Raw genomic sequence first — 27,849 nt, 5'->3', positions numbered from 1 at the left:
TTTTAATGGAATCATACTGTAGAAAAATAGCCTTTGGATGATTGCTTTTCCATAAAACCTAACTTGTCAACATTTTATGTAAGTTTGCCAGACTGTGACAACAAGACTGTCAGCCAATGATTATTATTCAAATATTGGAGTCCCATTCAAAACAAATACTTAAAGAAGAAAATACTTTCCACTAACAGTATTTCCCCTCAAGTACTTCTGTGTTCAATCATCTAGTTTCTGAATATTCTTGTTCCAGTATCATTTGAAATGCCTTTGACGGTATTGTTTGCACAGATAAATGAACAAAAACATTGAGTTAGACTTTGGTATGTAGTTGAGATCACAGCCATCAAAGGAAGAAGGGCTACAGAAATGAGTCTGGTTAAGTATAGCACATGTAAAGCTGGGAACAGCATGCATGAGGCTGGATAATCATTTTTAATTTGTGAATTGTATATTAAACGATATATTAGCACTGTAATGAATCTGAGATACAGTTTAATATAGAAAACATGGATCTTCCAGATCATAAATGGACTTTTTGAATTTGAACAAAAAGAATCAACAGAGGAGAACAAAAAATGTCAGTGCTGGGGAAGGCAAGAACGTTTTTCAACTTTTTACACACTAGGTCTGAGTTTTTGACGCTCGGCCTGTAGCGCAAAGCCTCACTGATGTGGACGCGGGTTAGAAAATTGGCCATGCAACTTTGTCCGACTCAGTGTCCATGTGTCTTATTTTCTTATGGAAAATTTGGGGCCAAAAAATGAGGCCTCACTGTTGGCAGGTGCAGACCTCATTTCAATATTTAAATGATGTAAAATAGATGCTGCATCAAATGTGACTTCGGGTAAGGTCAGGTCTCTAACCCCATTATGCTGCCCCGGGATTTCCAGCGTTATTTTAAATGGATAGAGCAGGGCTCACTCCTGCAATAGGGAAAGGCCCAGCGCCAGAATGTTAATGAGGCGGGAGGGAACATTCCTGACCCTTTTGACTCGTATTCTTCAGAGTTCAATTTTATATGCTATTGGATCCTTCTAGGCTGCCTCTAGGGACATCAGCTAAATCAGCTAGTCTGCTGTTCACAGATTCAAGGCAAGGGAAATTCTTTGATAACTTTCCCTTGTGTGCTGTATTCTGGATCCACTTTGGATCAAAAAAGGATAGAACAAGGTACTTTCTAAATGGTAAAAAGTTAAAAACTGTGGCTGTCTAAAGGGACTTAGGGGTTCAGGTACATAGATCATTGAAGTGTCATGAACAGGTGCAGAAAATAATCAAGAAGGCAAATGGAATGCTGGCCTTTGTATCGAGAGGACGAGAGTACAAGGGGGCAGAAGTTATGCTGCAGCTATACAAAACCCTGGTTATACCGCACCTGGAGTACTGTGAGCAGTTCTGGGCACCGCACCTTCGGAAGGACATATTGGCCTTGGAGGGAGTGCAGCGTAGGTTTACTAGAATGATACCCGGACTTCAAGGGTTAAGTTACGAGGAGAGATTACACAAATTGGGGTTGTATTCTCTAGAGTTTAGAAGGTTAAGGGGTGATCTGATTGAAGTTTATAAGATATTAAGGGGAACGGATAGGGTGGATAGAGAGAAACTATTTCCGCTGGTTGGGGATTTTAGGAGTAGGGGGCACAGTCTAAAAATTAGAGCCAGACCTTTCAGGAACGAGATTAGAAAACATTTCTACACACAAAGGGTGGTAGAAGTTTGGAACTCTCTTCCGCAAATAGCAATTGATACTAGCTCAATTGCTAAATTTAAATGTGAGATAGATAGCTTTTTGGCAACCAAAGGTATTAAGGGATATGGGCCAAAGGCAGGTATATGGAGTTAGATCACATATCAGCCATGATCTTATCAAATGGCGGAGCAGGCACGAGGGGCTGAATGGCCTACTCCTGTTCCTATGTTCCTATGTTCCTAGAAAAGGATCCATAAAACTGGAGAGGGCAGAGTACATTTTTTCAGAGGAGAAGAGTTTCCAAGAATGCCATCACATGTGAACTGCAGTATTTATATGAACAGAAAGGCATTCTATTCAATACATGTGCAGGAAACTGCTGACCACACAAGCATCATCTGGCACGTCAATGCCCCTTTCCCCTGGAGGCCCCATTACTTTTGGGGGACCAAAGCTGCCTTTTGTGGTCCTGACTGATGACACACATTAGGAATCTCCACAGAGAAGCAGCTTGCCAATACAATGAAGCCAATGCCACCACCAGAATTACTAGAGAGCTCACCACAGGCATGGTCAGGCAAAGCTTCCTTTGTTTGGACAGCTTAAGCTGTACGGTCCAGCCAAGGCGAGCGTGATCATCACTGTGCGCTGCACTCTTTACGATTTAACCAAAAGTAAAGCAGTGGCTATGCAGCAGGGGAACAGAGAACTGCAGTCCCCAGAGAGAGGAGAGGAAGGAGAAGGCCCAGATGGAGAGAGCTGATGTGCAAGTGGGCAAAGTGGAGTAAAGTGTAATACTTTCCATGGTGGATGCCCCTTGACACTGTCCAGCTGTGATTTGCTATAAAAGCAAACACTCTGGTGAGAAGCCTGACTGGCGCAAGAATTTGTGCCAACTCCTTGAGGGGACACCACCACCTCTGACCCTTCTTCAGCCATGGCCTCCGTGCTAGGTCTCCCAGTTGGATGCCCCTGTGATCTGCATGTAGACAGTTTGTAGTGTGTCTCTGGTTGTCAAGTCCTGTGTCACTGCTCTTTCCAAACAATCAACCAGTGTACGACACTCAACGTGACAACCTCCTGTAACTGAGTGCCCAAGAATTCAATGGTACCAGCCACAGCATCCATGACAGAACTCTTTTCTGTGTCTTTATCCTTTACTGCTTTGGGACAGAGGGCTGCTGAGATGCCACTTGCTTCATGATCCTCTGCATGTCAATGTATCGCCTGCAGCACTGCAGTGAAGTCAGAATTGCACTGATACATATTCTCTGACAGCTATTGCAGGCTGCTCAAGGCAGACTCAAAGGAGACCTGCAAATGGCTTTTGCTCCTGCATTAACTCCGAACAGAATGCAGGCCCAATAGGATGGCAATCCGCTGCTCATGCTGTTGGGAAATGGAATGGTCTCTTAGCCTGGCCAGATCTTTCAGCTTCCTGTCTTGCCATCTCTGCTTGTTCTTCCTTTTATTCTACATTACCTCTCTGTAAAACAACTTGGGGCATTTTTCTATATTGAAGGCACTATGTAAATGTAAGTTTTTGTTGCTATACTTGATGCTACGGGAGTATCCGGGTTCAAGGGAGATGCCCTATTTTTAATAGTCCCGATGGGTGCCTGTGCCATTATGGGCACATTTTGAGTACCCACCAAAAGGAGAAATGGAGAACCGGGCAGCCACTTGTAGACCTGCCGGCACCACCAGCACTACAGTAATTTTTTGAAGTGCCATCTGCCACCTTTATGAGCTGGCACTTTTGATGAGGTTCTAGGCCAGGACCCAGGCCTGGACCCTCAGGTGGGACCCACTTATACTTGACTAAAGCCCGGTAGTCCTGGTTGAGCCTGATATATCTGAGCAGTCGGTACATCAGGGATGAGGAAATTCCTGGCCTGGGAATTTCCTCCCCTGGCCATGTTTGGGGTGAACTGACAGAAAGTTGCGTAAAAGGAGCCTGCAAAGTGGATTCAGCCTATGGCCCATGCCTTAGACTGCCATCTAGGATATGGTTCAATGGATGTCAGATGCCTGCTGGTGCCTCATCCAAACTCTCCAGTGGCTGGAGTCATACCTAGCAAAAAGGAAGATGGTAGTGGTTGTTGTAGGCCAATCATCTCAGCCCCAGGGCATTGCTGCAGGAGTTCCTCAGGGCAGTGTCCTAGGCCCAACCATCTTCAACTGCTTCATCAATGACCTTCCCTCCATCATAAGGTCAGAAATGGGGATGCTCGCTGATGATTGCAAGTGTTCAGTTCCATTCGCAACCCCTCAGATAATGAAGCAGTCCGAGCCCACGTGCAGCAAGACCTGGACAACATCCAGGCTTGGGCTGATAAGTGGCAAGTAACATTCGCGCCAGACTAGTGCGAGGCAATGACCATCTCCAACCAGAGAGAGTCTAACCACCTCCCCTTGACATTCAACGGCATTACCATCACCGAATCCCCTACCATCAGCATTCTGGGAGTCACCATTTACCAGAAACTTAACTGGACCAGCCACAGAAATACTGTGGCTACAAGAGCAGGTTAGAGGCTGGGTATTCTATGGTGAGTGACTCACCTCTTGACTCCCCAAAGCCTTTCCACCACCTACAAGGCACAAGTCAGGAGTGTGATGGAATACTCTCCACTTGCCTGGATGAGTGCAGCTCCAACAACACTCAAGAAGCTTGCCACCATCCAGGACAAAGCAGCCCGCTTGATTGGCACCCCATCCACCACCCTAAACATTCACTCCCTTCACCACTGGTGCACTGTGGCTGCAGTGTGTACCATCCACAGGATGCACTGCAGCAACTTGCCAAGGCTTCTTCGACACCACCTCCCAAACCCGCGACCTTTACCACCTAAAAGGACAAGAGCAGCAGGCACATGGGAACAACACCACCAACACGTTCCCCTCCACGTCACACACCATCCCGACTTGGAAATATATCGCCGTTCCTTCATTGTCGCTGGGTCAAAATCCTGGAACTCCCTTCATAACAGCACTGTGGGGGAACCTTCATCACATTGACTGCAGCGGTTCAAGAAGGCGGCTCACCACCACCTTCTCAAGGGCAATTATGGATGGGCAATAAATGCTGGCCTCGCCAGCGACGCCCACATCCCATGAACCAATAAAAAAGTGGTCAATCTTCATGTAGGAGAATAAACAATGATTGCTGGTGGGATATTGGCTGTGGAGAACATCACAGCTAAGCTGAATCCTATTCTTAACAGACATCTGCGTCATATACTTTCCACCAAAGGTAATTAGATTATAATGAAGAACAGATACCGGGACTTTCTCCTGTCTACCCCAGGGCATCAAGGCCAGTTGTAGCATTAAAACCACCACCCAGGCTGAGATTATCACAATTGGTTTTAAGGGGCTCGATTTTAGCGTCGGGTTTCCTGCGGGTTTCCAGCGGGGGGGCCCCGAAAATCCCGATATCCAGTCACGTGACCGGATCGCGCCGAGATCCCGGCCACTTCTGGGTGCCGCGCTGACGTGCGGGGCTGCGTGCGCAGGCCCCGCTGATGGGAATCCCGCAGGCAATTAAAGCCAGTGGGGTTCCACTTGAGAGTACTTACCTTGCTTGTTGAGGTCATTAAATGAGCTGAAGCAGCTGTCAAAAGAGGAAGTGTGGGATTTTAGCTTCAAGGCAGTGAGTTTCACACACTGGGGGAAACAGTCTCCCTTCAACCGGTCGTGTTCCAGCCAGCAGCCTGTGGCAGCTGCCAAGGTGCACTCCACAGCGGGTGGGAGAGCCCTCACCCACGCAGGAGGCCACCGCGTCACGTAGGGCAACCCTTGCCCTCTACCACCCCCCGCCAAGCCAGAGGACAGACCGACGTGAAACCGCAGCCCCAGTGCGAGGAACCACCTACCTACCCTGCACAACCCCTCAGACCAACACCTGCCAGATGGGTGGTGCGTTGACATCCTCGGAGGACGAACAGCATGACCAGCCCCAGCAGCCTCGCAGTCCACGCCATCCACCTCTGACACGTGGAGCTCCACAACAGAGTGCTGTGACACTTCCACCTGTACAGCAGGAGGGAGGGCTACCGCAGAGAGAGACGCATCGCAGAGGGCACTACCCTCGCCACAGGGTCCACAGACCGAGGCGCAGCTCCCCGGACCTCTCCGAGCAGCAGTGCACAGGGAGGCGCAGATTCACTCGACATGTAGTCGTGGAGATCTGCAGGCTCTTTCATGCCGAGCTGCTCCTGGCTGGCCCCAGCACCATCTGCTTACCTGTCGCTGCCAAAGTCACCACTGCCCTCCACAACTTCTCCTCCGCATCCTTCCAGGGTGCAGCCGGGTACACCGCCGATGTCTCTCAGTCGTCTGCGCGGAAGAGCCCTGCAAATACACCTGCACCTACTCTGCAGTAACACAATGGGTGGCATCAGTGGTGGGTCCTCATAGTGATACCCAGGAGCGGGCATTATTGGACACAACAGACAGGATTCGCGGAGACATGGCAATGGTGGTGCCAATATAATGTGTGATGTTTGTTGCTCTGAAATTCAATATAGGTAACACCCATGGCAAACCCTCAGACACCCTTGTGCATCCCCTTCATGCTCACGACACGTTTGCCGTACGCTGCCTACTGCACATATGCGATGCATGCCCTGTGGCTGCAGCACAGGTGGTGGCAGGTTGAGTGAGGCTGGCCGTGAGAGAGATGCACGAGAGGGTGAGTATGGGATAGAGACATGAGATTGTATGAGTATTGGGTTGCGTGTTAGTGGCGGGTGAGTACTGGCGAGGTGAGTAGGTGCAGGTAAGATGAGGATGGGGTTTGAGTGGGTATGAGGGGTGATGTGACAGAGTAGTGTTGGCGGTGCCGAACGAGATGTGGGGTGGGGGCAGTGTTGTGGCAGACGGAGTGTAGGGGAAAGACTACGTGTTCTCATTGTGGCTGACCTACTGCGGTCATTGGAGCGCCTCCTGCACTGTTTGCAGGTGGGCGATATGTTGGTGGTGCAGGTGACCTCCTCTACCACCTCGAGCCAGGCCTTCCTGGTGGCAGAGGCAGGCCGCTTCCTCCCGCCCGCCGGGGGGAAGATCTCTGTCCTCCCCCTCCTCCTCACCCCATCTGATGATACCTGGGGTGAGGCATCATTAAACTGGGAGCAGCCTTCCCCCTGGGCTGCTCCATGCTGTAATTTGTTCCATTGGTTGCAGCATCTGTCAGTGGAGGACTGCCCCTTTAAGTAGAGAGCCTCCAGCTGACAGATCGTACTGCGCATGCGCAGCCCGCCCGACGCGCAGGCCAGCAGCGCGGAGCCCGGAGGAGCAGGTAAGTGATTCCAATTCGTGCATTGCCTGCTACGATCGCGCGGGCAACCCACTAATTTCACTGGGCGGAGGCCACGCACCCGAAACCCAACCCGCTGGAAACCCGCAGGCCTGCTAAAATCAGGCCCAAGAGGTTTTGCTACACACATATTTGGGTAGGAAGGGACTAATTGTCCTGCAAGAATTGCATCTCATGGGCTGAACAATACAGCCCAACATATTAAAATATTTTACTGATACTGTAGGGTTAAACAATTGTGGATTACTTTGTGGATAACTAGTCTCAGTGCATTGATTTTAAACGTTTGCAACACTAACACCAAAATATTCCAGACGCTTCAATAAAAAATATTCACAAATGAGTTCTAGATTAATTATTTCTTAGTAAGCAAAAGGTTTTATTTTCATTTATTTGTTTCTCTGCCAACTATTGCAGTGCGATTGAAAATTGATGAAGTAGTTTAAGATTATGAGGGATGAATTGCTATATTAAAGCTGTAGAATTGTTCAAACTCACAATAACCTAGGATCGATATTTTTTGTGTGTGTTTTTGCTTTTTATCTTGTGAAGAAATGCTGTAATAATCATTCTTCTTTATCTATCCTTTTTTTTCTTTCAAAGCTCAGCTTTGGAGGGATTCCAGTTCCAGGCAAAGCAGTGACTTTTCTAAGGAAGAACTTTCATGGCTGCATTGAAAATCTCTATTACAATGGAGTGAATATTATTGATCTGGCCAAGAGACGTAAACCTCAGATACACATTATGGTAAGATCTTCAACATATTCACTCTGAGGATAAAACAGAGGAAGAGTATGCCCTTGGGATTGAATAGAGCCTTTAAAGGGACCGATACATTCTGCCCTAGAGAAAAACAAATGTTCTGAAAGGCTTTAACCACAATGCAGGCAACCATTTGGTCAAATGTATCATCACGGAAAACAACATCTAACAAGGTTGTGCTTCTAGTTACGGTCTTATGCATCTTTAATCTGCCAACTAATCAAACACAAATGCTTGGGGAGCTAAAGAGGAATCTACAGCTTGGGCACTGAATACCTGATCGAAAGCATCATGATCAGGTGACACGTCAGCAGCTCTTTACAAATGGCATGGGGATAAAAAAACTTAAATAACGATGGAGGAAAAGAAACAAGTGAAAAAGGCAGTAGAATATAAAATAGTTATAAAAGGATTGTCCTGATGAAGGTTTTCAACCCGATATGCTAACTCGTCTTTTCTCTTTTCAACAACAACAATAATTTGCATTTATGTAGCGGCTTTAATGTAGGAAATTCATATAATTTCCAGGAACGTAATCAGACAAAAATTGACACCGAGCCAAAGAAAGAGATACTAGGATGGGTGACTAAAAGCTTAGTCAATAAGCTAAGTTTTCAGGAGGATCTTAAAGGAGGGGAGAGAGGTGGCGAGATGAAGAGGTACAGAATGGGAATTTTAGAGCCTAGGGCCTAGAAGCCTGAAGGCACGGCCGCCAATCGTAGGTCAAAGGAAGTGGTGGTTGCATAAGAGTTCAGAATTGGAGGAGCGCAGAGATCAGAGGGTTGTATGCCTGGAGGAGGTTACAGAGATACGGAGGGGCAAGGCCATGGAGGGATTTGAACATGAGGATGAGAATTTTAAAATTGAGGCATTGGTGGAGCGCGAGACAATGTAGGTCAGTGAGCACAGGGGTGATGGGTGAACGGGACTTGGTGCAAGTTGGGATATGGGCAGCGGAGTTTTGGATGAGCTCAAGTTTATGGAGCTCCATCTTGGAGCTCAAGATGGGAGGCTGGCCAGCACAGCACTGGAATATACGAGTCTGGAGATGGCAAAAACTTGGATGAGGGTTTCAGCAGCAGATAAGCTGAGGCTGGAGGGGAAACGGGCACAGTTACTGTGATGGAAGTGGGCAGTCTTTGTGATGGAACACGTGCCTATAAGGAACCCACCTGATTTTCCTCCTTTTAATTAATTTGTGAATCAATTTAAATGGAGGAAAATGGGTGGGGTCCTTTACAGGTCATGGTATTAGAAAGAATCACCTGCCACAGTGGGGAAAAGGCCATTCATAATGCTCAACAGTCGTCAGAGTCACCATTCTCAGTTCCTATTGATTGCTTAAAAATTTGGTTCTCCCTTATCACTTCGGCTGACATCAAATACCACTTTCAAGAACCAAGTCATTAGCATTCGCCATGCTATCGAACATGAGTTTATTTTATTGTGCACTTGCCCTGTCAAATAGGTGTGATTCTTTAGCTATGACTAAGCCGTCAACCATTCTTTATCTGCAGGGCACCGAACAAATTATTGGTGTTGTAATAGCATCAGACCACTTAGGCAAAGTAAAATGGAGAAACCCAGCTGGTTAGATATTGTACTATTGCTCTTTTTCCTAGTTATATTAGACCATAAAGTAGTGCAAACATATATTTTAGGATCTGAGAAAAATAAAGTCCTCAGCCAAATGAAAGCGATTTCCTGAATCCTAAAATTAATTGGTTTGTAGGTCATGAAATGTTGAGATTGAATTTCTGGCAAAATGTGTCATATAAAGAAACTTAACAAAAATAATTACTTCATGTTACATCTTATTTTACAATAACTTGCATTTATATAGCGCCTTTAACGTAGTAAAATGATCCAATGCGCTTCACAGGAATGTAATCAGACAAAAACTGACATGGAAACATAGAAAATAGGAGCAGGAGTAGGCCATTCGGCCCTTCAGTCAAGTCAAAGAAGCAGACAGGTGACCAAATGCTTGGTCAAAGAGGTAGGTTTTAAGCAGTGTCTTAACGGAGGACAGAGAAGTGGAGAGACAAAGAGGTTTGGGGAGGAAATTCCAGAGCGTAGGGTCTAGCCGACTAAAGGCATGGCCACCAATGGTGGGGCAAAGGAAGTGGTGGATGCACAAGGGGATAGAGTTGGAGGAACAGAGAGTTCATAAAGGGTTTCCAATTATTTTACTTTCCAATCTGCATGAACATTGGTTCAAAGTTTGAATTAATTTGATTATCAAAACTGTGTCCATTCACTTTATGTATCCTGTCACTTTCATGGATATCAGGGGGCAAAGCTCTATTCAAAAACAGAGAAATTTAATTTAAAATTATTCAATTGCTATTTTAAAACTTGCCCAACTTTTTATTTATTTGTATCCAGTTTTATTTTCTCCCTTCGTGGCTTCCTGCTTCGAGACATCACTCTTTGTTTGGAAGGATGGATGAAGGAATTATGGACTCTCCTGAGACTGCTAAGAGCAGTGGTTTTGTGCAGTCAACTGAAGGAAGGCACATTCAGTATATCACTCATCAATCTGTTAAGACAGATGGCACCTCAAGAAATTCCATTTGGCAGCCTATCTAAAACTAATGGAACTCACAAGCAGACTGAAACTGATGGCAGTAAAGGTGCGAAGTGAATCTTAACCCTCAAATAGCAGATCAAATCTTGCACCTTAGCCCCTGATTCCATTACCCCCGTTGACAGCTCGCACTGGCAGAGCCAGTTTAAGAGATTTGGGGGCCGCCTGCAAGAATTGCTTTGTGCTCCTTACTCCCTCTCCACTGACCATGCCTCGTAACTGTAACCATCAGGAACATTCAGAAAGTTGTGAATTATATCCCCTACTTTCCAGAATTGCCCCACTTCAAGTATTTAACATAGTTTAATGTTACTCTACCAACCTTTCTTTGAAATAGCAGGTACTACACATAAACTAGAGGTTTACAGTCCAAAGAAACTACTGCACTGTCCGAAAGGGAAGCAGATTCAATAATAACTTTCAAAAGGGAATTGGATAGATATTTGAAAGGGAAAAATTTGCAGGGGCATGGGGAAAGGGTAGGGTAATGGGACTAATTGGATAGCTCTTTCAAAGAGCCGGCACAGGCACGATGGGCCGAATGTGCTCCTTCTGTGCTCAATGATTCTATGAATAACTTTATTTACAATTAAATAGTAACGAAAGGCACAAATATCAATATATAAAAATGCCCAGGACGGGCTCAACCTGAGTTGGAATGGCACCAGTGGAAAGGATAAATAAGGCTGTCAATAGGACTTTAAACTTGTAATGATGTGGAGAGAAATGGGGAAGTTAACATAAATCTGAAGAAAAATGAAATAGGAAATGAGAGTAAAAGTCAGACCAAGTTCAGGAATAGGGTAACATAAACAGTTAGGGAACAAATACAGTTACAAAATGACTGTTAAAAACAAATGGGGGGGAACAATTACTAAAAACAAATGAAATTACCTGTACAGCAGTGTGCACAGCAACTGAAACAAAACAGGGGAACTGAAGGCAATAATTCATAGCGAGGAACCTGAAGTGGTAGGGATAACTGAAACATGGTTACATAAGGAACAGGATTGGCAGTTAAATATTGCAGGATATTTTTAGAAAGGATAGGGAAGGAAGAAGTGGGGGGGGAGGTGGCGTAGTTGTACTAATTAGAGACACAATAATGGCAATAGAAGAAAGGGACATAAGTAACATTAAAATAGAAACAGAATCCATATGGATAGGGACAAAGGATAAGAAGGGGTCGATCATGTTAATAGGGATATTCTACAGACCACAAGTGGAAGGGAAGTGGAGGATGAAATATATAGACAAATCAATGAAATGAGTAAAAAACATTGAATAATAAATCATAGGAGATTTCAACTAACCCCAAATAAACTGGCAAGAAGTGGTAGGGAAAGGAGAAAAAGGAATGGAGTTTGTGCAGGACTCCTTTCTTACCCAGTATGTGAGAAGCCTAACAAGAGATGAATCACTGTTGGATCTAATAATGGGAAATGAGCCAGAACACATAACAGAAGTAAGTGTAGGGGAATATCTAGTCAATATCGATAATAAGGTTTAAAATAATGATTGAAAAAGACATAAGTAAGACAAAGACCAAAGTAATAGATTGGAAAAAAACTAATTTTGAGAGGATGAGAATGGAACTAAGGAAGGTAAAGTGGAAAAAAAAATTGACAGACGAAGAGATAGAACAGCATTAAAATGGTGATCAATAAAGTTCAGGAGAAGCATATTCATCTAAAAAGCAAGAATAAACTAGCCAATAATGAAACACCATGGTTGACTAAAGAGATAAGGGTAAAATTGAAACTAAAGAAAAAAGCATACACTAAGCACATAGACAATAAAGGAGAGGATGACAAAGGGGAATATGAAGAGGTTAGGAAAAAAGTCAAAAAAACAATTAGCAAAGCAAAGAGGAATTACAAGATTAAATTATCAAGGAATATAAAAAGAAATAGTAAAGTATTCTACAGATAAATAAATAACAAAAGAAAAAATCAGAATAGGGATCGGGCCACTAAGGGATGCACAAGATAAACTCACAGGTAACGACAGCGAAATGGCAGAAATATTGAGTAGTTATTTTATTTCCATATTTACCAGGGAGGCTAACAAGGTGGACAGGACATTAGAAGAAGAGATCAAAAAAGTTATTAAAACATTGAAGATAGAAAGGGAGGAGATACTTGATAAATTAAACAAACTTACAGTAGATAAGATCCTTGGTCCCGATGGATTGCATCCACGGATATTAACAGAAGTTAGGGAGGAGATAGCAGAGTCACTATTACATATATATAATTCACTAGAAAAGGGAATAGTACCAGAGGATTGACGGACAGCTAATGTTATTCCTAAATTTAAAAAGGGAGATAGAACAAGTCCAGGGAACTATAGACCAGTTTAGCTTAATGTCGGCGGTAGAAAAGATAATGGAATTTTTACTCAAAGATGTAATAGAAAGACATCTAGAGAACAAAAATATAATAAAAAATAGTCAGCACGGATTTCAGAAAGGAAAGTCATGCTTGACCAACCTTAGTGAATTATTTGAAGAAGTAACAGAAAGAGTCGACAAGGGTAATGTAGTAGATGTAATATATTTGGATTTTCAAAAGGTCTTCAATAAGGTACCGCATTGTAGACTCATGGCCAAGATCAGAGCATGTGGAGTCAGGGGACAGGTAGCAGAATGGATAGCAAGTTGGCTACAAAAAAGAAAACTGAGAGTAGGGGTTAAGGGTAACTGCTCAGACTGGCAAAAGGTGGGAAGTGGCGTTCAACAGGGATAGGTGCTGGGACCACTGTTGTTCACAATTTACGATTTGGATTCGAAATCGGAATATAATTTCAAAATTAGCGTACGACAACAAATTGGGTGGTGCAGTTGATACAAAGGAAGAATGCGTTAATATGCAAGAGGACATTAATAAACTAGAAGAATAGGCGTGTAATTAGCAAATTAATTTCAATATAGGTAAGTGTGAGGTGATTCATTTTGGTAGGAAGAATAAGGAGGCCACATACTACTTGGATAATAAGAGTCTAAACAGGATAGAGAAGCAAAGGGATCCAGGGGTATGGATACACAAATCACTAAAAGTAGCGACACCCCCATAAGGCCATAAAAAGGCAAATCAAGCACTATGGTTCATTTCTAGAGGGATAGAATTGAAAAGCAAAGAAGTTATGTTGAACTTGTATAGAACCTTGGTTAGACCACACTTGGCGTATTATGCACAGTTCTGGTTTCCATATTATAGAAAAGATATAGAGGTATTGGAGAGGGTGCAAAAAAGATTCACAAGGATGATACCAGAACTGAGAGAACATACTTATCAATAAAGGCTGAACAGGCTGAGACTCTTTTCTCTAGAAGGGGTGACTTGATAGAGGTCTTTAAGTTGATGATAGAGTTTGATAGGGTAGACATAGAGAAAATGTTTCCACTTGTGGGGGAGATCAAAACTAGAGGTCATAAATATAAAATAGTTGCTAATAAATCCAACAGAGAATTCAGGAGAAAGTTCTTTACCCAAAGAATAGTAAGAATGTGGAATGGCTTCCACAAGGAGTAGTTGAGGCAAATAGCACAGATACATTTAAGGGGAAGCTAGATAAGCACATGAGCAAAAAAGGAATAGAAGAGTATGCTGAAAGGTTTAGAGGAGTCTCGTGTGGAGCATAAACGCTGGCATAGATCACTTGGGCCGAATGACTTGTTTCTGTGTTGTAGTTTCGATGTAACTCGATGCATACAATGAGAAAGGCTGTAATGCATCAAGTACATTCTGTCAGACCCATTTTTGTGTTGAATGAAAGAGGCTCTGTTGATTCTCTAATGTATTGGATTCTGGCAAGGCAAATTCAATCAATTTAATTTTCTTTTGTAAAACTTTCTGTATTAAATTATGGTATCCTTTAATTAGGGAGTGAAAACTGAACCTTTCACTTAGTGGAAGCCCCAGATTTCAAGAAATCTCAGGACTGATTTGAACTTTTGGCAGTGATGGATCAGCTGCCCGTTATACAACCTGCCTGATTTTCCTTTTCATTCACCGCCCACTCCCCCCCCACTCCGCCCCCCATAGAAGACACAGGGATTTAGGAAGCAAAAAATTCTCATTGAAGTGGCGCTTTTCTGAGATTGGGAAAGGCATATTGCTAGGGCAGAGTCGAGGAAGCTTTAATCTGCATCAAGCCCTTCTTTTCTTGGCTCAGTGGGAGCTAAAATGGAAACATATTTCAATTGCTAACATTCATGTTGCTCATCTGCTTGATCATAAAAAAATCACCAAAACAAATTAAAAGTGTTCCATGCACTTGTGACATTGCATTCATGTACCATTTCATCTCCTAATTCTCTCCAATTGCAGGTTTCCATGGAAATCCTGCACCACTATTAATGAAAAGCTTTAAATAAAGCATTAATTTAGCATCCTCTTAAATAGAGTAAACACGATGGGCTCGATTTTAGGAGGGAGGCGGGTTGGCAGCGGGGGATCGACTGGGCGTGTGGGTAACGCGCCCAGTGAAGTCGGGGCGCTCCGCACTCACCTTGGCTTCCGGGTTTCGCGCTGGAAAGCTGCGCAGCCGCATCATAGGCTGTCAGCTGGAGGAGCCCTATTTAAAGGGGCAGTCCTCCACTGACTGATGCTGCAGAAAATAGGCAAAATGACAGCATGGAGCAGCCCAGGTCTTACTGGATGGGGTGAGGAGGAGAGGGAGGACAGAGATCTTCTCCCCGGCGGACGGGAGGAAGTGGCCTGCCTCTGCCACCACGAAGGCCTGGCTCGAGGTGGCAGATGAGGTCACCTGCACCACCAATATATCGCGCACCTGCATACAGTGCAGGAGGTGCTTCAATTACCTAAGTAGGTCAGCCAAAGTGAGTACACTTACTCATTCCCCTACACTCCGTCTGTCACATCACCGCCCCCACCCCACATCTCCTTCTGCACTGCCAACACTACTCTATCATATCACTCCTCACACCCACTCAAAGCTCATCCTCATCTTACCTGCACTTACTCACCTCTCCAGTACTCATCCCGCCACTACCACTCAACCCAATCCTCATAAAATCTTATGGCTCTATCTCATACTCACCCTCTCGTGCATCTCTTTCACGGTCAACCTCACTCAACCTGCCACTACCTGTGCTGCAGCCACAGGGCATGCATCACATATGTGCAGTAGGAAGCGTAAGGCAAACGTGTCGTGAGCATGAAGGGAATGCACAGGGATGTTTCAGGGTTTGTCATGGTTTTTACTTATATTTAATTTCTGATCAACTCACATTACATATTATATTGTCACCACTACTGCCACGTCTTTGCGAATCTTGTCTGGTTTGTGCAATAATGCCCTTTCCTGAGGATCACAATGAAGACCCACAACTGATGCCACCCATTGTGTCACTGCAGAGTGGGTGTAGGTGTATTTACAAGGCTCTTTTGTGCAGACGACTGAGAGACACCGGCCATGTCCCCGGTGGCACCCTGGAAGGATGCGGAGGAGAAGTTGTTGAGGGCAGTGGTGGCTTTGACAGCGACAGTTAAGAAGATGGTGCTCGAGCCAGCCAGGAGCAGCTCGGCATGAAGGAGGCTGCAGATGTCCACGACTACATATCGAGTGACTCTGAGCCTCCGTATGCACTGCTGCTCAGAGAAGTCCAGGAAGCTGAGCCTCAGTCTGTGGACCCTGTGGCGAGGGTAGTGCCTTCTGTGACACACCTCTCTCTGCGGTTGCCCTCCCTCTTGCTGTACAGGTGGATGTATCACAGCACTCCGTTGTGGAGCTCCACGTGTCAGAGGTGGACGGCTGGGCCGGTGAGGGTGGTGAGGCTGTTCATCCTCCGAGCAGGTCATGACTGCAGCTATGGCGGCCCCCATCCGGAAGATGTACTTTTGAGGGGTCCGCAAGGTAGCTAAATGTGTCTGGACAGCGGGGTTGAGGTTGCAAGTTTGTGAATTTTATTGTTAGGAGGAGGGTGGTGGAGGCCAAACTTTGTCCAAAGTGACAGAGTGGCCTCCCGCAATGAGTGAGGGTCTCCCCCCGCACCTGTCAAATGGACCTTTGCAGCTGCCACAGGCTGGTGGCTGCAACACGTCCATTTCAACTGGGAGTGTTTCCCCCAGTACGGGAAACAGTGTCAGTTGAGTTGAAAATCCCACCTAAAATATCATGTCAATCCGGTCTGCTAACGACCTACTTAATTAGTTTAAGTGGCATCCCGCCGGCTTTAATTGCCAGCAGGAGTCCCGCATGCGGGGGCTGCGGGCGCATGTAAGCGCGTCACTGGGGAACCCGGAAGTGGGCGGGTTGGAGCAGGGCTGTGGACCCGCCCCGGGAATCCCCGATTTTTGGAGCCCCCCCCGCCACAAACCCGCCGGCTCGGAGGTCCGAAAATCGAGTCTTATGACTTTGCTACTAATTCCATTGAACAACATCACGAATGCAATAAGAATTTAGCTTTAGAATTCTCAGGGCAATTAATCACTGGGATTCACCTGACAGGCGGCCTCATAAATATTTGTGAGCTGACATTGTTATGAGCTTCTTCAAAGGTAAAGTCCAAAACAGGCTTTCAAGTTCTCAATCTGGTATCAGCAAGGTTTTGTGACTACCCTCGGTTCTCTTCTTCATCCCAAAAAGCACAAGTAATGGCAATTCCTTTGGAGAAATCCATTGTGAGTTTTGGTGCAAAAATGCCAGTCGCCCAAGGTTTGCCACAAAGATCCTAAACTCCCAAAATGATAACAGAAGTGAGAAAAGGTGTGAATTATTCTTCAGTCTTCAGGTAGGGGACTTTAAAAGCACTTCCATCAGCACCTCAGGACCAAGAATTGGCTAAGGGACAGAAAGCAGATAGCAGTGGCGAACAGCTGTTTTTCAGACTGGAGGGAAGTATATAGTGGTGATCCCCAGGGGTCGGTATTAGAACCATTGCTCTTTTTGATATAAATTAATGACCCAGACATGGTATAGAGGGTATAATTTCAAAGTTTGCAGTTGAAACAAAACTTGGAAATGTAGTAAACAATGTGGAGGATAGTAACAGACTTGGGAGGACATAGACTGGTGAATTTGGCAGACACATGGCAGATGAAATTTAACACAGAGAAGTGTGAAATGATACAATTTGGTAGGAAGAATGTGCAGAGGCAACATAAACTAAATGGGGGTGTATGTAAAGGTGGCAGGACAAGTTAAGAAGGCTGTTAAAAAAAGCATATGGGATCCTGGGCTTTATTAATAGAGGCACAGAGTACAAAAGCAAGGAAGTTAAGCTAAACCTTTATTAAACACTGGTTAGGCTGCAGCTGGCATATTGTATTCAGTTCTGGGCATCACACTGTAGGAAAGATGTCAAGGCCATAGAGAGGGTGCAGAAGAGATTTACTAGAATGGTACGAGGGATGAGGGACTTCAGTTATGTGGAGAGACTGGAGGAGCTGGGGTTATTCTCCTTAGAACAGAGAAGGTTAAGAGGAGATTTGATAGAGGTGTTCAAAATCATGAATGTTTTTGATAGAGTAAATAAGGAGAAACTGTTTCCAGTGGCAGAAGGGTCGGTAACCAGAGCACACAGATTTAAGCTGATTGGCAAAAGACCTATGATCTGGAATGCACTGCCTGAAAGGTTGGTGGACGCATATTCAATAGTAACTTTCAAAAGTGAATTGGATAAATACTTGAAGGGAAAAAATTTACAGGGCTATGGGGAAAGAGCGGGGGAGTTGGGACTAATTGGATAGCTCTTTCAAAGAGCCGGCACAGTTATGATGGGTCGAATATCCTCCTTCTGTGCTGTAACATACTATGATACTAGAAACCCTGGAAAACCAATTTATATTGGCAGGTTGATGGAGCTGTAAAAATTGTAAGGAAGATATTTGAGCATCAAACACCACTGGTACCAAAGGAAAATGTTGATGAAACTTTCCATGTGCCATTAAATGTATAGAGGATCATCATAACTGTTCTTTACTCTGATTTCTGGTCCCATTTTGGCACTAATATTTTGGGCACTATCAACTAGATATGCTGGGTTAATGATGTTTGGCATAATCATGTATGTCATTGGCAGAGCCAGTTCGCACTTTTTTTTTAAATGTGAAGGTTTGGTTGAATCCAATTTGTAACATTATGCGATGAGTACTTACACATGTTCCTTAGTAGTTCATATCAGTTTGAGTTTGTAATGTAAAGACATTTCCTTAACAATCAGTAAGTGATAATGTATCGATTAGCAACCTGTTTGATGTACACTGCTCCAGTCTGTACCAAAACCTGGAATATTGTTGTATATAATGGGATTAGGTTTAACCAAGGATGGACTTTGGGAGGATGGAAGGGAAGCACTCCCGCCACCTGCCCAAAGTCCCTGGGAAGAGGCCCGAGCGCTGGGCCTGATTTCCATAATCACGGTGAGCTACGAATGCTGCTCGGGTGCTCAAAACTCGCTGGTCGGGAGAGGGATGGGAATTCCGAAGGTTCCACTGTGGGCGGGAGGTACAAATGAGCCAGAAACAGGCCAGAAGACTTCTGTGGAGCCAGGAGGAACATTCATATGGCACACGCTCTGCCTATCGGTACCTACAAATTTGGTCGGGATCCCATGTACGCCATAGGAGTCCATTCAGCATATTGGAATAAGCCCCTCCACCTAAAACAGGTGGGTGCCTGGACTGCATATGCAGAGGCCCCAATGGAGGCAGGCAGGACTGGAGTGGGAATGGGGCAGTAAACACAACACAGCTATTTTTGGGCCACGACCGCCGCCTTCCTGTCCGGCAAAGCAACTTAAAATCAGCCCCAGTGTATTTAAACCTGATTTAAAAAAATGCTCTTCCTTTTCATTCAAACTTGGATTACAAAGACTCTCGACATAAGTTTACTCAATCAGCATTTTAAAAAACAAAACAATCATTACTATATGTTTCTTTTTCTCTGCATATTCTTTCAGGGCAATGTAACTTTTTCATGTTCAGAGCCACATATCATTCCAGTCACATTCATGAGTTCCAGTAGTTACTTGCTGCTGCCTGGCACACTACAAATGGACGGACTGTCTCTCAGTTTCCAATTCCGCACATGGAACAAGGATGGGCTGCTGCTGTACAATGAACTTCACGCAGCATCTGGAAGTCTACAGATTCACCTCGGTGATGGAAAGCTGAAAATAACCATTCTGAAACCGTCAAGGACCCAAACTGACATTGCTACAGGTAATTGCAAGAGTTGATTACTTCATGTTCAGTGAGAGCAGAAATATTGGAACTGAAAGTCGGACAAATCTCATAGGTTTTAGGAAGGCGTTTTGGCAGACAATTTATTTTTCTTCCTAGGGGTTGTGAAAATGTCATTGGGTTCTGTGTTAATGCTTCAGTACTTTACAGAAATTGAGTTTTTTGAAGGTCTGAGAACTATTTATTGTGGAAGCCTGCGGCTTCAATACCTGGAGCTTGGGGCATCAATTTGGGAGGTCTAGAATGTCAATCATGGACCCAGCCTGCAATGTCTGTGCATCGAGCTAATTATTGGATGGCAATAAGCTCTTATATCCTGGCTGTGAGAAAGGATGGAACATATACCTGTAGAGTCCAGAGTCAACTTAAATCAGGAATTACTGAATCTAAGGGAAAGTTCCATCCAGGAAATCATTGGCAAGGAACACATTGAGCTGAAAGAAAGAAAAGAAATAACTTGTATTTATATAGCGCCTTTCACAACCTCAGAATGTCCCAAACCACTTTACAGCCAATGAGGTACTTTTGAAGAGTACAAGGGTACAATTTTGTCTTTTAAAAAGCATTTGGACAGTTACATGGGAAAGATGGGTATAGAGGGATATGGGCCAAGTGCAGGCAACTGGGACTAGCTTAGTGGTATAAACTGGGCGACATGGACCGAAGGGCCTGTTTCCATGTTGTTAACTTCTATGATTCTATGATTCTAGTAATGTAGGAAACATGGCAGCCAATCTGTGCCTAGCAAGGACCCACAAACCACAGTGAGATCCTGATCTGTTTTTTTGGTGTTGGTTGAGGGATAAATATTGGCCAGGACACTGGGGAGAACTTCCCTGCTCTTCTTCAAATAGTGCAGTGGAGATCTTTTACGTCCACCTGAGAGGGCAGACGGGGCCTCGGTTTAACATCTCATCCGAAACACGGTACCTCCAACAGTGCCGTGTCCCTCAGTACTGTACTGGAGTGTCAACCATGATTTTGTGCTCAAGTCTCTGGAGTGGGACTTGAACCCACAATCTTCTGACTCAGGCAAGAGTGCTACCAGCTGACCCACAACTGACACCTATGTTCCTAGGTTAATAATCCAAGTTTAGGCTTGATTCATTCTCACCATTACAACTAATCCACGATTTGTCCCAAAAAAGGACAATGCCAAATTACAGTTTTAGTTGTTGTTTAAAGTACAAGGATAGAAGTCTTTGTATGTTGTAGTAGAATTAGCACTCTAGATATGAACATTTTGAAAGCTTTTAGATTTGGAATTTTCATTTTTGGTATTTGATTAATTTGACTTTTTTAGTTTTACTTGGACCAAACCAAGCTACCACACCTCAACTTATTCAATCATAACTATCACCAAATTTTATAACAATTACTTTTTATTTTCAATAAAAATTCAAATAACTAGTATTTGTAATTTAATCTAAATCCCAAACAATTCAGATTTGCCACATTACTTTCCTGCATGTTCCTTGCGATTGAGTTCGTCAGAAAGTTGCCTCAGTTTTAATGCAATATCCGTAATCTGTTTTGCTTTTCCCCTTTCTCAGCCATCAAACATTTCAATACCCATTCCACATCTGGGTTTGTTGCTGAGGATATTGCTTGTTGCAGCATACAAACTGGAAGTTTCATTCAGAGGGATGAAAAAATTGGCAGTAGAACTTCTGTAGATATATTCCCTATAATAGCTTAATCTATTAAAGAAAAAAAAACTTGTATTATGCAGTACCTTATCATGTCCTCAGGAGGTCTCAAAGTGATTCACAGCCAATGAATTATCCTTTGAAATATAGTCAATGTTGTGACAGCAGTTAATTTGCTCATAGCAAGGTCCCACAAACAGCAAAGGAGACAATCACCAGTTAATCTGTTTTTAGTTGAAGAGGAATGTTGGCAAGGAGACCATTATTCAAAAAGTGCCATGAAATCCTTTAAAGACAGGGCCTGGGTTTAACATCTCAACTGAAAGATGTCACCTACCTGAATGCAACACTCCCTCAGCACTGCTCTGAGTGGAAACTCTCTGATTAAAAATCTCCAAACATAAAGCTGTTCTGTTTGTGAGGTTCTTACTATTCAATTGGAGGGTTTAGATTCAAAGATCAGATGGGCAGAATTTCACAAACCAATTGACAGTTCAGTTGTTGAATAGATTAGTGTTTAACAGATGTTTGCAAGCACATTTAAAGGAGGTAGAATGGCTGGAATTCAATTTCATGTGCAAAGTATTCCCTTACCTCTGTTAAAACAAAATGAACAAACTACATTTCATCTGATAGCAGATTTTTTTTTTAGCAGTGCACTTTGCCTGCCAACCCACGCCCCCACCAGGCGACGGCAGAGCTGGTAAATGATTACTTTACATCAGTCTACACTCCAATAGATGATGCTCAGTTTCCAGCTGTGGGATGTACTGCAGCCAATAAAATTATAAATAATAAAATAGATAGGGATGTCATCTTGGATAAGATAGGAAATAGATCGGGCTTCAGGTCCAGATGACACCCACCCAGTGGTGATTAAAGAGATGGGACAGGTGCTATGTGAGCCCCTTGCCCATATCTTCCACAGCTCAATAGAGTCAGGGATTGTTCCCTTAGATTGCAAGGTAGCTGATGTAGTTTTGATTTTCAAAATATGGGACAAATCAGAGCCAGGCTAATTAGACTGACATCGGTCATAGAGAAGATGCTTGAAGGGATCAAGAGATGTTCTTTATAATCACTGTGGAAAGAAGGGGCCATTAAAGATAACCAACTCCTGAAAAAGAAGGCTTAAGTCTTTTGAAGAAGTTACTAGGTTAATGGATGAGGGTAATTTTCAGGAACCCTTTGATAAGGTATCTCACACCAGGTTACTCCACAAAGTAGAATCTTGTGGTATAAGTGGGAATTTGATACACTGTGTTAGGAATTGGCTCCAATCCTGCAGACAGAAAGTTGTGGTCAGTGGTTGTGGATCAGGCTGGAGGCAGGTTTCCAGTGGTGTCCCATGGGGATTAGTGTTAGAGCATTACTTTTCACAATTTCCATTAACAACCTGGATATTGGTGTTGGTGTTATGGGCAGCAAGTTTGCAGATGATACAATAATATGTGCAAGTATTAAGACTGTAGTGGAGTAATCACCACCACCTTCTCAAGGGCAATTAGGGATGGGCAATAAATGCCGGCCTCGCCAGTGACGCCCACATCCCATGAACGAATAAAAAAAAAATCTTCTGCAAAAAGATTTAGATGTGCTGATGGGATGGGCCAAACAATGGCAAATGGCAATTCACCTAAACAAATGCAATGTGATGAATGTAGGAAGGACCAACACAGAAAATACTTACAATTTAGAGGGACCAATACTGAAATCGGTTGAGAAAGAAAAGCATCTAGGTGTTATTGTGCACAGATCATTCAAGATTCACGACCAAGGCAGAGAAGCCATAACTAAAGCAAACAGGTATTGTATTGTATTAATAGAACCATTCAATGTAAGTCAAAGGGCAACATTCTGTCCTTATATTGGTTCTTGGTTATACCGCATCTAGAGTACTGTGTCCAGTTTAGGTCACCTCACATTATGGCTTTGGAAAAGGTTCAGAGGAGAACGACAGGAATGTTTCCCGGCTTAAAGAATCTTAGTTACTTAGTTGGCTTAAAGCTGGGTGTATTTTCTTTAAAGCAGCATAGACTGAGGAGTGACCTGATAGAGGTATATAAAATAATGAAAGGGCTGGATTGCGTAGCCACTGATAAATTATTTCAGTTTGACAGACTGGGTAGGATCAGGGGTCTAATCTACACAAGAGTGGAAATAAGCTAGATGGTAGGCAATTCTTCTTTACCACAGACCAGTGGACTGGAATAAGTTGCCAGTTCATGCGGTGTGTGCTGATTCTCTGCACACCTTCGAAAGAGAGCTGCATCGGTTCTTGGCTGGGGCAGAGATCGCGTCTTATAAAAGGTACGCGATTTACCAGTTAGCATAAGCATGGCCAACATGATCTCCTGGACTGGTTTCGATCACCTGAGGGGGTCGGGGAGGAATCTTCCTGATTTTTTTCTTTCCCTTTTTGGCCCTTTCTTTGCCGCTTCCAGGAGATTACATGGCAGCTGGCAGGTAGGAAGTGTCTACTCATGATGCTCCAAGCATTATGAATGTAGGGGCAGGCTTGATGAAACAGGTGATCTTTTCCTGTCCATCGTTTCCGTATGTTTGTATATTCTTACTCATTTTCTATCTCCACTTGTATTCCTAAGCTGCAGTAGCTGTGTGTATTACAGGAGTGGTCCGCACATCTCCCAAAACGTCTCAGTTGATTTAAATGTGAGTTGGTAGTTTGACCCAATCTGGACGTACCCAATTTACTATAGAGTATGAACTAAGGTCATAGGACAGTGGTCAGGCAGGCTGGAGAACCAACAGGTGCTGCCATGAAGTTGTGGGTTCAGAGTCAGTCTCCCATACCATTGAGTTCCTGATCCCGGCTGTGGTCTTGTGATGAGATAACAAGAAGCTCCTACAGTAAGGAAGAAAAACTAAATTAGGGTGCAGAGGTGGGAATCGTCTCTATTGAACTCTTCTTGTGCACTTCATGATGTTTAGTTAGGGATTGCAATTATCTGCTGGCCTTCCTCTTTCAGATGCAGCAGGGGGAGAACATTGACAGGGGATGCGTAGAGATGTCTATGTGCATTTATTTAGTATGATCTCCTGGATTGGTTTCGATCACTTGAGGGGGTCGGGGAGGAATTTAGGAAACAAGGGGAAAACTTTCCAGTGGCTGGAGTCATACAGAGCACAAAGGAAGATGGGAGTGGTTGTTGGAGGCCAATCATCTCAGCCCCAGGACATTGCTGCAGGAGTTCCTCAGGGCAGTGTCCTTGGCCCAACCATCTTCAGCTGCTTCATCAATGACCTTCCCTCCATCATAAGGTCAGAAATGGGGATGTTCGCTGATGATTGCACAGTGTTCACTTCCATTCGCAACCCCTCAAATAATGAAGCAGTCCGTGCCCGCATGCAGCAAGACCTGGACAACATCCAGGCTTGGGCTGATAAGTGGCAAGTAACACTCGCACCAGAAAAGTGCGAGGCAATGACCATCTCCAACAAGAGAGAGTCTAACCACCTCCCCTTGACATTCAACGGTATTACCATCGCTGAATCCCCCACCATCAACATCCTGGGGGTCATCGTTGACCAGAAACTTAACTGGACCAGTCACATAAATACTGTGGCTACAAAAGCAGGTCAGAGGCTGGGTGTTCTGCGGAGAGTGACTCACCTCCTGACTCCCCAAAGCCTTTCCACCATCTACAAGGCACAAGTCAGGAGTGTGATGGAATACTCTCCACTTGCCTGGATGAGTGCAGCTCCAACAACACTCAAGAAGCTTGACACCATCCAGGACAAAGCAGCCCGCTTGATTGGCACCGAATCCTCCACCCTAAACATTCACTCCCTCCACCACCGGTGCACCGTGGCTGCAGTGTGTACCATCTACAAGCACTGCAGCAACTCGCCAAGGCTTCTTCGATAGCTAATGTTATTTGAAGTTGCAGTTCAAGGAAGTTGCCGGCAAAAAGAACGCAGTAACTTACCGAGTCAATTTAACTCTAATGAGCGGCGAGCACGGTTGGTTCACTGCTCGGAGTAATTTACGGGCCAATAGACTTTAAAACTAAAAATAACAGGGTAATTATTCCTGCTGCTACATTGGGACCACCAGGCTCAGCATCTGCTCTGCTCGGGGCAGCCCAATTTCCCAGAGGGGTCCAAAAACAGGCAATAGGGCCCTCTTATGCAAATGGGCGAACACCTGTTTTTAATGGTGGCCCTGTGCCTGAACAAAGGCATGACCCGATATTGGGTCTGAAGTCTTTAAGGTGTCACTGGGGTTCAGGACCTTGACCCCCGAAATTGGGCCTCATTGTGCCCATTTTACGAAGTTCAGTTTCTAGCCCGGAGTTTTTAATTCAGGCTGATTTGATGACACAGCAGTTCTAATCTCCAGTTAGCATTCAGGAACACAACGTTTAAAAAAAAGATGTTTTACATAAAACATCAACAGAATACAATAGATGAACCTAAGAGAACATGACAAATACTTTTGATTCCAAGCATGACAACGTTATGACAATTTCCTTAATGTGAACACAACTTAGTTATGCACTAGCAAAACTTCTCCCCAGATGAAACATCTGTTTATAATAATCCATTAACATGGCTATGAAGGATGGTTATGAATCATTCCCCCGAGGTACCCTCAGCATCTCACATTTTGTATCTGTGTTACATCCACAATTTAAAAAAAAAGAGGCTGATACTGTTTTGTTTTTCAAGGCTGGTGGATTTATTTTATAGCATTCACCGTGCTGTTTGTAGTATTGTTTTGGATCGAATATTAGCCTCATTTGTTCACAACTGAGTTAGATGAATCAAGGGAACCTTTCACCATCTAGAATTTAGAAGGCGTTGCACTGCAGCTCATCAGAGCATTGCAGAAAATCATTAAGTTCTTAAATACACAACATGGACCTCCCCTTCTGTTAGTTTTGTCGACGACAACAAAATCAAATGATAGAGTTGGGGTTACCACCTTTTACCAAATCCCAAACCAGACAGAGAACAGATGTAGTGGGGGGAGGTGCTGAAGAAAAAAGAAACTCTTTAAAGATTATGTTACGCTAAATTGCTTTATGGCCTCATCATTCCTGTGGTTCACATATATTCATTTCATTGCAATCTCTGTTCTTGGATTTCCTGGCTCCTCCTTCTTTATCAGCTGTTTGTGTGGATGCTGCAGATTTAGATACAGCGGGGGTGAAATTAGATGCAAGCGGGGGTCGCAAAACAGGTGATATCGCATCAGTCGCCTGTTATACGCTCCGCCTGGTATCCAATTCCATTGACTGCAACGGAATTGAATATTGGGCCTGTCGTGTAACAGGCAACAAAAGCGATTCCAGCTGTTTTGCATCCCCCTGCACAAGTCTAATTTCACCCCGAGCGCCTTTGGCTTCTTGTCATGGCTCAGAATTTGTATAAATGTTTGTCCCCTGCCTTTGTTTTTGGAGGGTGGATGTTCCACCTGACAGGATCGATCCCACGGAATCGGAGTGATGAATCTGGAATGTTTCCACCTCCTGGATTCTCGCTCGATTTACGACGCATGATAGAATCATTGAATCATAGAAATTTACAGCACAGAAGGAGGCCATTCGGCCTAAAGAGCTATCATTGCCTAATCCCACTTTCCAGCACTTGGCCCGTAGCCTTCTAGGTCCTATCACTTCAAGTGCATATCCAAGTATTTTTTAAATCTGATGAGGCTTTCTGCCTCTACCACTCTTCCAGGCAGTGAGTTCTAGACCCCCACCACCCGCTGGGTGAAAGAAATTCTCCTCAGCTCCCCTCCAATCCTTCTACCAATTAGTTTTAATCTATGTCCCCTGGTTATTGACCCCTCTGCTAAGGGAAATAGGTCCTTCCTATCCACTCTATCTAGGACCCTCATAATTTTATACATCTCAATTAAATCTCCCTTCAGCCCCTACAACCCCAGCATATCCAATCTTTCCTCATAGCTAAAATTCTCCAATCCTGGCAACATCCTCGTAAACCTGCTCTGTACCGTCTCTATTGCAACCACATCTTCCCTGTAATGTGGTTACCAGAACTGTACACAGTACTCAAGCTGTGGCCTAACTAGTGTTTTATGCAGTTCCAGCATAATCTCCCCACCCTTGTATTCTATGCCTTGGCTAATAAAGGAAAGTATCCTGTATGCCTTGTTAACCACCTTATCTACTTGTCCTGTTACTTTCAGGTATCTGTGGACATGCACCCCAAGGTCCCTGTGTTCCTGTACACTTCTCAGTATCCTCCCATTTATTGTGTATTCCCTTGCCTTGTTTGCTCATCCCAAATTACTTCACACTTCTCCGGATTGAATTACATTTTTCTGCCCACCTGACCAGTCCATTGATATCTTCCTGCAGTCTACAGCTTTTCTCCTCACTTTCAACCACATGGTCAATTTTTGTATCATCTGCAAACTTCTTAATAATGCCCCTTTCATTTAAGTCCAAATCATTAATATATATCACAAAAAGCAAGGGTCCAATACTGAGCCCTGTGGGACCCCACTGGAAACAGCCTTCCAGGCACAAAAACACTAGTTGACCATTACCCTTTGCTTCCTGCCACTGAGACAGTTTTGGATCGAACTTGCCACTTTCCCTTGGATCCCATGGGCTTTTACTTTTTTGGCCAATTTGCCT

At 44.1% G+C, this 27,849-nt stretch overlaps 1 protein-coding gene across 1 annotated transcript in view; it reads left to right on the top strand.

The window, feature by feature from the left end:
- LOC137323447 (contactin-associated protein-like 5) overlaps nt 1–27,849 on the top strand; it is a 590,554-nt gene that overhangs the window by 202,821 nt on the left and 359,884 nt on the right. The window contains exons 7-8 of the mRNA XM_067986921.1: nt 7,611–7,754; nt 19,286–19,547. Of these exons, the coding sequence (XP_067843022.1) occupies nt 7,611–7,754; nt 19,286–19,547 (406 nt within the window). The remainder of the gene's footprint in view (nt 1–7,610; nt 7,755–19,285; nt 19,548–27,849) is intronic.

The sequence above is a fragment of the Heptranchias perlo genome, chromosome 7 (genome assembly GCF_035084215.1).
Source record: "Heptranchias perlo isolate sHepPer1 chromosome 7, sHepPer1.hap1, whole genome shotgun sequence".
NCBI classification, from domain to species: Eukaryota; Metazoa; Chordata; class Chondrichthyes; order Hexanchiformes; family Hexanchidae; genus Heptranchias; species Heptranchias perlo.
Note: the sequence above shows the minus strand (reverse complement) of the source record. Positions and strands in the feature narration are given on the sequence as shown.